Source organism: Cnephaeus nilssonii, assembly GCF_951640355.1.
Source record: "Cnephaeus nilssonii genome assembly, chromosome: 22".
NCBI lineage: Eukaryota > Metazoa > Chordata > Mammalia > Chiroptera > Vespertilionidae > Cnephaeus > Cnephaeus nilssonii.
The window spans coordinates 17,725,761-17,737,996 of record NC_137093.1 but is presented as its reverse complement, the minus strand read 5'-3'; the positions used below and the strand labels follow the sequence as shown (position 1 = coordinate 17,737,996).

General features: G+C 53.5%; 1 protein-coding gene across 1 annotated transcript; it reads right to left on the bottom strand.

Moving 5' to 3' along the window:
- Positions 1-897: 897 nt before the first annotated feature.
- Positions 898-5,982, bottom strand: KCNJ5 (potassium inwardly rectifying channel subfamily J member 5; the record flags this gene model as incomplete). Its single annotated transcript, XM_079762327.1, has 2 exons — positions 898-1,220; positions 5,046-5,982. The coding sequence occupies 2 exons, from the start codon at positions 5,980-5,982 to the stop codon at positions 898-900; spliced, it is 1,260 nt and encodes a 419-aa protein (XP_079618453.1).
- Between the last annotated feature and the right edge of the window lie 6,254 nt (positions 5,983-12,236).

The window sequence follows — 12,236 nt, the reverse complement described above, 5'->3', positions numbered from 1 at the left end:
CTATCAGTGCTGATGCTTTTACTTAACAATGCTACTTGCTTGCCTTTCTCTCTGCTGTCCTTCCCTCTCCCCTCCCTGGTTGGACCCCGACTGGCTCATCTTGCCCTCTGAACCCCGGCTTCCTTTCTCCCTGGAGCCGCCGCAGGCTCTGTGAGAGGTGGAAGAAAACCACAGCGAAGGGCAGAAGTACTTTGAGATTCTCGGGCATCTGTGTTCTCCCTTTGATGGAGGGTGCAGGCCACAGTGTGATTGGGGGTGGCCGCGAGGGGGCCGAGACACTGTCCAGGTGCTCAGAGGAGCCCTGTGGCCCAGGCCACGCTCTGAGAATCACGCTAAGGAGATGAAGGGTCCAGCAGGCGGCCTTGGACACGCAGAGCTCAGCAGAGGAAACACACACCCTTCACGGATCACGAGACACCATCAAGGCCCTGTTCGCTGCAGCGCTCAATAGTGGTTGTGGGTCTCAGATCGGAAAGGCCGTCCCTGCGTGACTTGGACCAACCCTGACGCATGAGGTCTGTGACCTCCATCTAGGATGGGTGTTTGAGCCTCTAAGAGGCCAGAATCTCTCCTCCTTGAATCCACGATGAGTCTTGGGCTGGTAGGAATGAGGGGCTTGGGGTGACTGACCTCCGTAGGTGTCAGTCCTAGCGGGGGGCTGCCTGTGGGTCTGTGAGACCCGAGCAGGGAGGTGACTCCGGGCCAGCTGACAGAGGGGTGTGAGGGCAGAGGCCATGCTGAAACGCCCAGGCAGGCCACCTGTTTGGAGAGGCCCTGAGCTGGGAGGTTCTGAGGCTGGATATACTACTCCTCTCCACAGAGTCCACCCCAGCCCTGGCGCTGCAGCATCTGAGCTCATAGAAGCCAGTGAGGGAGGCTGCGGGGAGGGTGCAGCCCTTACACCAAGCCCCTGGTCTCCCGGGACCCATTCATTCCCTCCAGCTGGTCCTCTCCATCCTGCTCAGCCTCAGCATCCAGCTCTGCTTTAGCACAGCTTCCTGGCAGGGGCGTGCTGGGGAGGCACGGCAAGAGCCGGCCTTCCTGCTTCATTTCCGCCAGCTCCTTGGCACAGCAGCTGGGCGTGTTGGTCTCATAGGTGTCATGGAAGGTGTTGTAGTCCACCTCATAGAAGCCCTTTTCCAAGGTGAGGACGGGCGTGAACCGGTGGCCCCAGAGCACCTCTGTATCCATGTAGGAGCTCCGCGCTTGGCAAGTCATGCCTGCAGAACACAGGGTACATGTATTAGGCCTGCCCAAGGCATGCATGCATCCAACCATGCAGTTATCATCCATCTATTCTTTCACTCACCCATCATTCATTTATTCATCCATCCATCCATCCATCCAACCATCTAATTATCCATCCATCTATTCACCCATTCACCCATCATTCATTTATCCATCCATCCATCCATCCATCCATCCAACCATCTAATTATCCACCCATCTATTCACCCATTCACCCATCATTCATTTATCCATCCATCCATCCATCCATCCATCCAACCAACCATCTAATTATCCATCCATCTATTCACCCATTCACCCATCATTCATTTATCCATCCATCCATCCATCCATCCATCCAACCAACCATCTAATTATCCATCCACCTATTCACCCATCCACCCATCATTCATCTCCCCATCCATCCACCCACCCACCACTTGATCATTCATCAAGCATTTGCTGAACATCTACTTTGTGCTAAGCTAAATAAGAAACAGTCCTTGCCCTGAAGGAGCTCAAAGTGTGAGCCAGAACGTAACAAATTAAATGCAAGATTCTGGCATGGGCTCCTGGAGACTGGAGTGGATAATTCTGGAATAGCCAGAGCTATGGACATGGGACATGGTTCCTGAAAACAGCACTGAGACTGAGCAGAAAAGAGGCAGGGAAAGAGCTTGAACAAAGACATATTCAGAGGGAGTGCACACAGAGAAGCAGACAGGCATTTAGGACACACGGGGATTGTTTTGAGTAGACACAACTGAGCAGAAAACTCTCTCTCCCTCTCTCTCTCTCTCTCTCTCTCTCTCTCTCTCTCTCTCTCTCTCTCTCTCTCACACACACACACACATACACACACACACACACACACACACACAGCTGGCTCCTTGATGGGAGCATGCTCCAATGCCTCTGCTCCCTGTCCACTCAGCCCGGCATGCCCGTGTTATTTTTGGGTGTCGCTTGCTCTCCGGAGAGGGAGGGGAACTTTGTTTCATGGGCCAGGAAGCCTCTGTGCTCAGGGCAGTCAGAAAGCCCCACTCTGATACGGAATCTTCTGCCCACGGAAGGGACGAGCAAGCACTCTCTGCGAGCTGGAGGAGAAGCCCGCAGCTTTGGCCCCTCTCGGGAGGGGGTCTCAACAACCCGTCCTGGTCAGAGGCTGCTTCCCAGCAGTCTGTGCTCCATGTTGGGTTACCCCAGTGCACCCCGCCCACCGCGGGCTCTGGTTTCTGCACTGCTCTTCGCTCTGGGGGTGGAGGAGGGGGCTGCCTGGGTTGGGACTTGCCATTTAGTCGTTGCCCCTCGTTGTCCAACCCCCAGCGTCAGCAGAGCTGTGGGGCCCAAGCTGGGTACCAATCAGCCTACCAGCGGTCAGGTCAGCTGTCGCAGATTCTGGGCCTCAGGAAAGACAGCGGGCAGGGCCTCCACAGCGCCTGTGGGTCCAGCCTTGGGGCTCTGTCTGGTCTTCTGTCCCCATCCAGGGTGGACAGGGGGTGACCCTGCAGCTAGAGATCCCACCTGTGCCCCTGATGGTCCTCTTTCAAAGCCCCAGGTGCCAGGCACGATGCTGTAGATGTTATGCATTGAATCGTTCAATCCCCCAATGACCCTGTGAGAGTGGAATCCTCATTGACTGACCACTCTCGGAGGCAGGTGATGGCAGAGTTGTGCTGGGCAAACCTGGGCCTGAATCACAGCCCACACCGGGCTCCATAAGTGTGGCCATCAGGCCATTAAAGTCATTGATTGGGGCAGATATGGGGGGTGGTCTCCTTCCTTCATCTCCCTGGCCTCCCTGCAGCCCCGAGGACAGCAGCAAGGGGAACCCAGGTCATGGTAGGGGAGAAGGTCCCCAGAAAGGTCGAGTCAACTGCAGGCCACTGACTTGGAAGGAGACCAGATGACCAAAGCCAGCTGTGCAGGCTCCAAACCCGCTCCCTCTGCTTCAGGTGGCAGTGAGGGTGGCCAGGGGTTGGCAAGGGCAATGCCTTCCTTCTCATTTGTCCCCATGGGTCTGATATGACCTCCTCATTCGTGGCCTTGGAGTTGAGCTCCTCCTCCAAAAACTCAGCCTGTGTTCTGACCCTGAGCCCCGCACCAAGGGCAGCACAGCCCGTGAACCCCAGCCCGGCTGGAGGAGGCTTCTTGCACCCTGACTGCCCTCAGTCCCAGGGGCCCCCGCAGCTGCGGCCACATGCTGCCTGGCCCGGCTCCGCCCAGCAGATGGCCAAGCGGCCTGGCTGCACCAAGCCCCTGGGACCCATTAGCATCCCCAGCCACGTCCCACTGGCTCCGCAGGGGAGCTCCGTGGCTGCCCCTGCCTGGCTCGCCCACCCAGCAACCAGCTTTCTGGAAGGTGCGGATGGCTTGTTTGGCCGCCCGTGTGACAGGCCCCTCACATTTGGGGCAGCGTGGTGTGGTGGACCAGGCTTTAGATCTGTACGTGAAGGCCTGGGTGAGACCACCTCGTCTGCACGAAGCTGCCCCCTGCAGATGGAAGCCAGCCCTGCGTTGTTGTTGCAAAAATTAGAAAAATGCTTCTACAAAGGAGTTTTCTACAAGTGCTGTCTACTCAGTGAAAAAAGGAGAAGGTAGTAAGAGGAGTGAGGGGGAGGTGACTAAGGAGCAGGTGTGGGTTTGGCTAGAAGGCCCTTCATCCAGGAGTCCGGCCACAGTGAGTGTGGGGCTTGGACTCCATGGGCCCAGGACTCCCCAGAGCCCCACACAGAGCTCTGTGTGACCGAGGAATGAGGACACTCACGGCTGCCAGCTTCCTGTCAGAGTCAATAGCTAAGCAGGGAGATGCCAGGCTGGCTGTGGAGAGGGCACGGCTTGGGCATATATGGATGTGGAGAGTTCTCTGCACACCCAGTGTTCACTGAGCCGGAAGCTGGGGGCAGGCTGCTGGGGGCAAGGGGAGGAGCCAGAAGAGCCCACCTCCCACAGGTCTGGGTCGTAGGTGTCTCTTCAAAAAGAGGACTCTGAGCTGGGCCTGCATAGCTCAGTGATTGAGTGTTGACCTATGAACCAGGAGGTCACAGTTCGATTCCCGGTCAGGGCACATGCCCGGATTGTGGGCTGGATCCTGTGTGGGGGCATGCAGGAGGCAGCCAATCAATGATTCTCTCTCATCATGGATGTTTCTATCTCTTTCTCCCTCTCCCTTCCTCTCTGAAACCAATAAAAATATGTTAAAGAAAAAAGAAAAGATTCTGAGACTTGGGGAATCCCTGAGTCTGGGAAATGCAGCTCACTCTCCTCTCTTCACCAAGCACTTCACAGCATGGAAAGATGCCTTAAAGTCCCATTGTTAGGAACCAGGTCCCCTTTGTTTAACCCCGTGTTCCCCAAAGTCATTTGATCACACAGCTCTTCTCGGGTAGACACTGGGGCCAGGCTGGGAGGAGGCAGGTGGGTTAGCCTGTTGGAAACTAGTGACAACTTTGGGGTCCCTGCCTCGGTGTGAATCTTGACCCTACAACTTAGTAGCACCTCTCTTGGAGAAATAATAACTCGCCTGCCTGTGCCTGTTTCCTAACCTGGGACCTCAGGAACACTGTCTCTTAGGGCTGTGGGAGGGCATTAAATGAGATCTTATGTATTGCAAGTTTAGAGCCGGGTCTGGAAGTTGGGAGGGTTCGCTGAACACCAGCTGTTGTTATTGCTCGACCTTGAGCAACAAGGTCACACTTTAGGGAGCGGCTGGCGGACTCTGCCAGCTCAGGATTCTCAGGCAGGAACGTCCCCCCTCCGCAATGCCAGGGGCCTAAGCTCCCGGGCGTGGGACGGCCAAGGAAGACGAAGTGTCTTACCTGTGGCCTCCACCATCCCTTCCAGAATGACCACGATTTCAAACTCCTCTTGGCCCAGCTGGGCCCGAGACATCTCCCAGAAAGGGCTCTTCTCGTTGATCTCGTGGGAGATGATGAGCGGCGACACCAGGAAGAGCCGGTCGTCCCCGGTGTCGAAGCCCACGTTGATGTCGGTCTGGTTCAGCGGGATGAACTCCCCCTCTTTGGTCTGCCGGGACTTGATGAGCTTGGCCCGGATGGAGGCCTCCACGATGTGGGAGTTCCTGAGGTCCCCCACGCGGAACATGAGGCAGAGCCTCTCGTCCCGCATGGAGATGACCGCGTAGTTGGAGAACATGAGCGTCTCGGCTCTCTTCTTGGGCTGACTGATCTTGACGAACATGCAGCCCACCATGAAGGCGTTGACGATGGAGCCCAGGATGGCCTGCACCATGAGGAGGATGATCCCCTCGGGACACTTCTCCGTGATCACCCGGAAGCCGTACCCGATGGTGGTTTCCGTCTCGATGGAGAACAGGAAGGCAGACACGAAGCCACTGAGGTTTTCCACACAGGGAACCCACTCTTTGTCCCCGACGTGGTCCAGGTCGCCCCGGATGTAAGCGATGAGCCACCACAGGAAGCCAAAGAAGAGCCAGGTGATGGTGTAGACCATGGTGAAGACCAGCAGGTTGAAGCGCCACTTGAGGTCCACCAGCGTGGTGAAGAGGTCGCTCAGGTACCGGTAGGTCTCCTGGACGTTGCCGTGGTGCACGTTGCACTTGCCGCTCTTCTCCATGTAGCGCTGGCGGGGCTTCTTGCCCTCGGCCAGCAGGCGGGTGTGGTCGGTGGCGATGGGCACGTAATCGCGAGCCTGCTTGGGGATCTTCCTGGGGTCTCTGGGAGTGACTCCGATCTCCATATTCTGGTTCATAGCATTCCTGGAATCCCCGGCCATCGCTGGGACACCTGAGTTAAAAATAAAGACATCATCATGAAGTGGACTATTCTGATTCTTAGAGACAAAGGACTTCAAGGTCACTCCCGCCTCTGAGCTCGCCAAGGCCTCTCCTCTAGGTACAGTCGACCAGACTGTGGAATTCTCAAGGGACAAGAACATGTTTGTTTTTTTTTTTTTTTTTTAAATATATTTTATTGATTTTTTACAGAGAGGAAGGGAGAGGGATAGAGAGTTAGAAACATCAATGAGAGAGAAACATCAATCAGCTGCCTCCTGCACACTCCCCACTGGGGATGTGCCCGCAACCAAGGTACATGCCCTTGACCGGAATCGAACCTGGGACCCTTGAGTCCCCAGGCCAGGCGTCCTCAAACTACGGCCCGCGGGCCACATGCGGGTGTTTTTGCCGTTTTGTTTTTTTACTTCAAAGTAAGATATGTGCAGTGTGCATAGGAATTTGTTCATAGTTTTTTTTAAACTATAGTCCGGCCCTCCAAGGGTCTGAGGGACAGTGAACTGGCCCCCTGTTTAAAAAGTTTGAGGACCCCTGCCCCAGGCCAACGCTCTATCCACTGAGCCAAACCGGTTAGGGCGGAAACATGTTTTCTTAATGATTGACTTGTATCCCTGGTGACTAGTACAGGGTGGAGGTATAATAGAGGGTCATTAGGTGTTTGTTAAAGGAATCAATGAGGTATAATAGAGGGTCAATAGGTGTTTGTTGAAGGAATCAATGAGCAGTTCCTAGGTGCAAACTAGACATGATGGTTAAAGGAGTTAAAGAGATCTGGGAGCAATTTAAAAATTACAATTGCAACAACTTACTAAATTCTTCGCATAGCCCACATATTTATTATACATGGACTGTTACTTATATCCGCAACAACCCATCGGAGTAGGATCTCGTACTCTCTGTCATAAATACTGCATTGTTTGCTTACACATCATGTTTACTTCTAATAGTCTCTTTCCCTCCATTAGAATGTAAGCTCGGTGGTTGCCAGAGGCAGGAGGGAGGGGGAGAGAGGGAGTGAAATGGGTGAAGGGTTCACCCAGCTGGCAGCTGGCTTGGCTCAGTGGTTGAGTGTCAACCAGAAACTAAGAGGTTGCTGGTGTGATCCCTGGTCAGAGCAGATACCTAGTTAGGGCACATGCCTAGGCTGCAGGCTCAATCCCCAGTGGGGGCCATGCAGGAGGCAGCTAATCAATGACTCCCTCTCTCTCATCGATGTTTCTATCTTGCTATCCCTCTCCCTTCCCCTCTCTCTCAAAACCAATATATATATATATATATATATATATATATATATATATATATATATATATAACCCTTCACCCATTTCTTTAATATATATATATATATATTATATATATATTATATATATTATATTATATTAAAGAAATATATATTATATATATAAAGAAATGGGTGATGGGTTCAAAAGGCACAGACTTCAGTTATAAGGTAGGTCCTGAGGGTGCAATGTCCAGCATGGTGATTATAGGTAACAATACTGCTTGAAAGTTGCTGAGTAGCTCTTAAATGTTGTCGCATAAGAGAAAATATTGTGACTGTGTGCTGAAGTGCTAAGGACGTTACCTAGACTTCCTGTGGTGATGATTTTGCATTGCATACATATATCAAATCATTATATTGTACACCTAAAACTAATGCCATGTTCTGTCAGTTATATCTCAAAAATGAAGTTTTTAAAAGGCTGTAAAACGTTCTTGGAATGTGAGCTGCTCTTAAAAGAAACACCCAGAAGCTGTGGTACTCGGTCTGATTTCCTGATGTTCTGCTCACACCCGTTTAAGATGCTAGAAGATTATCTCTGATCCTCACGACAACGCTATCAGACCAGTGCTGTTATTCTCTCTCCAACCTTCCGATGAGAAAGTGAAGTTCAGGCAGAGAGTGGCTGAGTGAGGTTTGGATCTCGGTTTCCGCACGCCAGCACCCACCATACGTGGCCCACCGAGTGGATGTTCTATGGCTCGTGCGTAGACTGATGAGCTGCTCCCTCGAGAAAGTTCTATGACCTTCTGATCCTGGGAGAAGCCGCCTCCGGGACTGCTATCATTCAGTCCTTCTTCCTCTTCATAAACAAGCTTTTCTTGATTTCCCGGGGGGTCTCGCCTTCCCCAGAAACTGCATCCCCGATAGGACAACCTGGATGAATGTCCCCTAACCATGGAGCCAGCTGCCTCACGGACCACGCAAGGAAGCTTTCGGCCCCCACGGAAAGTCGGTGACGCTGGCAGACCGATGGTAGCAGCTTCCAGATATCTCACCGAGGGGCACAGAAAGGCTGTTTGTGTGGGACATCCGTTGCCCACTTCCCACTCTGCACAGGGCCACCTGCTCCTGCTCCCGACGCGACAGTCACAAAAGCAAATGAGGGATGTGCTTGGTGCTGTTTGCAGGATCCCACCATGAGTTTGCTCTGCCCCCAGGCAGGAGACTTTTACGGAAAACTCCATGGGAGATGCCCAGAAGCAGTGAGACACACCAGGAATCCCAAGGCCCCGTGTGCCCCTGGGACCTCAGGGGCTGGACCCAGATGAGGCCCAAGGGGAGCGCTGCTGGGGCTCCCCAAACCCCTGAAGCTGGGCAGGCAGGCGCAGTGCCCACAAGAGGAGTCCTTGGCTGGGGCACCTGGGAAAGCGCGCTCTGCTCTCCTGCCCTCAGCTCTTTGGGGAAAACAGCTTTCTGCTGATTTTCTGCACTGTTTCCTCTTTATTTTTAAACACATGTTCATGTATTCTTGGAGGAGGAGGCCTTGTGCTGTCCTGGAAGCGGAGAAGGGTTTTCTAGGACACTCGGCCCAGATGGGAAGCTGCTGGTGTCCAACAGATGGGAAAGGGGGCTCCCTCTAGTCCGGTCCTGGGGTGCGTTCTCCCAGGGCCTGGGCTTATCTGCGGAAGCGGCTCCTCGCTCAGCCCAGGTGAGATCCAAGTCTTGCTCAGCTGCACTTGAAAGAAACACCCAGAAGCTGTGGTACTCGGTCTCATTTCCTGATGATCCCAGACTTGCTCTGGGATCCAAAGACAGAGTCTCTACCTGTCTTGGCCTCAGTTTACTGCTATAAAACGCGACTACTATCTTCTGCCCATCCAGTCCTGAAGGCCATTATGGGGATCCAGGGAAAGAATGTCTGAATAGGAACCTAAATGTAAGTATAAATGTAAATGTATATGCATCAACTCTCCTTGAATTGAAATGTAATACAATATTCCATTAACCCCATTTTAAACAGGAAGAAAGAGGCCTAAGCATCTGAGAATGGAAAGCACCCCAGCCCCTACCCCAATTTGCAGGGCAAGCTTGGAGCTGAAAGGCTTGGAGCCTCTACTACCCAGATTTCTTCAAAGAAAGAGCAAGTGAAATACGCATTTTAGAAACCTTAGCCTCCAGGGCTGTGGCCCATCAAGTCAAAAGAATATTCAGGGGCAGTGAGATTCTTTTTATTGAGATACTAGAGGCCCGGTGCATGAAACTCATGCACTGGGGTGGGTGGGTGGGTCCCTCAGCCTGGCCTACACCCTCTCGCAGTCCGGGACTCCTTGCTTCTTACCGCCCACCTGCTTGCTGCTCCTTTATGCTTGGCTCACTGCTCCTTAGCGCTGCTGCGGAGGCGGGAGAGGCTCACGCCACCACCGCTGTGCTCACCAGTTATAAGCCCAGCTTCTGACTGAGCAGCGCTCCCCCTGTGGGAGCACACTGACCACCAGGGGGCAGCTCCTGCATTGAGTGTCTACCCCTGGTGGTCAGTGTGCATCATAGCGACCGGTCATTCTGGTCGTTCTGCTGTAATGGTTGCTTAGGCTTTTATTACATAGATAACTGACATATCACATTGTATTATGAGGTTTTCAAGAGCCATTCTATTAATTTATGCATCTGTTCAGCCATCATTAGCTGAGCCACCACTACAGTCCATCTCCTGTGCTTTTAGAGCTGGAGATAAAGCATTGACTAAGATAAACGCAGATGCAGGCCTGTGTAGTTGATATTCTAGCCTTGCCCCTTTGAACCCAGGGGTCTGTGGGCACTGCCTGTGGAGGGAGGAGCAGGGAGAAAGGCTGTGACTGGCCTGGCTGGGTACCACACCCACGCTCCGCACGCAGGACCAGGGAGAGGCACCCATTTGAGCAAACCCTATTAAACCTCCTCAAGCCCCTCCCTGCTCTTCATCTTCAGTCCTTCCTGTGTCCCTGAGTGGGAAGCTGTGCCGAGACGCGAGGAAAGCTCTTGGGGAAAAAGTCCAACAAAGTGGTTTCATCTCTTTGATATAAAAATACAAGGGGAATCAAAAGAGGCAACATCAAAGGAAGCTGCGTTGTAAGGGACACATTAACGAATGTCACATCCATGGCAATGGACGCCAGTGTGAAGAATTCCAACCGCTCCCTCCCCAGTGAAGGAAACTCTGTGGAGGACGCTCTGAAAGTCAGGAGCTGGACAGGAGCTGGACAGGTGCTGCCCTTGGGCGGCAGCAGGGTTTCCCAAACAGTGCGCTGGGCTGGGAGTCTTGTCTCAGACGCAGTTTCCCTACGTGGAGATGGGAAGAGCAGACACCTCCTTTCTTTCCTACGCTGGGTCCAAGTCTGCCTTCCCTCAGTTGTGGGGTACGGGGTGAGGTTGGAGGAAGAGTGGCAGCGGGGGAGGATATACTCAGATCTCACACTGAGCTATTCGTACGCTATTCTGTAGGAATCTCCATGGCCGTGCTGGTTGTTAAGACATGAAAATATTCCAAACAGGTTGGTGAAGAGGCTGCCCCAACGCCCTCGGAGGTCCTCCAGGTGAGCAGGGAGCCTTAAAGGTGTGGTCGCAAAATCAACTGACGAAGGACATAGAAACAGAGGCGTGGATACATGGAACAGACCGACAGCTGTCCAGGGGGGTGGGGGAGGGGCGGCTGGATGAAAGAAGGTGAAGGGATTAGCCAAAGAACATCTATGCATAACCCATAGACACAGACAACAATGTGATGTTGGCCAGAGGGAAGGAGGGGTAGGGGCTGGGTGGAGGTGGGTAAAGGGGGGGGGGGGGATGGGGAAATCTGTAATAGTATAAACAATAAAAATACAGTTAAAGGTGTTATCAATAGACTATGTAGTAGGTACAGGAAGGCTGAATTCTAAGATGCTCAGAAGGCTCCTGCCTTCGTCCCCCAGGTAGATTCCCCCAGACTTGGGGTCAGGGCACTTCCTTGGCATGATTCGATCATGTTACAGCCCAGGTGACTTGAAGACATCCCTTCTGGGGTGGGCCCGGCCTAATCAGAGAGGTGCTTGGAGGGACGGGGTCTTTCCTGAAGCAGGGGCTTCGATGCCTGCAAGGGATGAGCTGGGAGAGAAATTCTCCTTTCTGGCTTTAAAGATGGAGGGGGCCATGGGGCAAGGGATACGGGTGACCCCTACGAGCTCAGAGCAGCCCCTTGAGGACAGCAGCAAGGACAGGGGGACCTCAGTCCTGCAAACCACAAGGAACTGACTCCTGCCACAGCCACAAGAGCTTTGGGGAGGCCCCGAGTCCCCAATGAGGAGGCAGCTTGCTAAGGCCCGAGTTTTAGCCTTTAGACATCCGAGTGGAAAGCGCGGCGCTGTCGGGACTGGACTTCTGCCCTCCAGATCCCGGCGCTGTTTTAAGCCATCACGTCGGTGGTCATTTGCTGTGATGGAAATAAACCACTAATACTGTTTAGAAGCCAGAGCCAGGCAATGGCCAGGCAGGTGGACTCTGGCATCAGACTGCCTAGCTCCTTACTGTACCCTGAGCCCAGGACTTTGGGGGAAGGTACTTCTCTAAGACTCAGTTACTTGACCTGTAAAATGGGGATGAAAATGGTGCCAACCAGAACAGGTTGCTGTGAGGATGAAATGAAAGGTGTGTGTACACTGAGTGGCCAGATTATGATGATCTCTGAACGCATAATAATCTGGCCACTCAGTGTATGTATATCTTACCTTATAATAGAGAAACATGCAAATTGACCGCACCTCCGCTATGCCCATGATTGGGCCAGCGGAGGCTGAGGGCGGGACTCCAGGTGGCCTGTCGACCGTTGATAAAATCAAGATGGCGGTGCCCAGTAGCCGCGCCCGAGCCGCTGCTCCCCTGGGGTGCCTGGGGTGATCGGCACCCCGGGGGGCGTGGCCGCGCCCGTGACCATTCCCTGGGGGTGCCTGGGGTGATAGGCACCCCTGGGGGCGTGACCACGCCCGTGCAGCAGCTCCCCGGG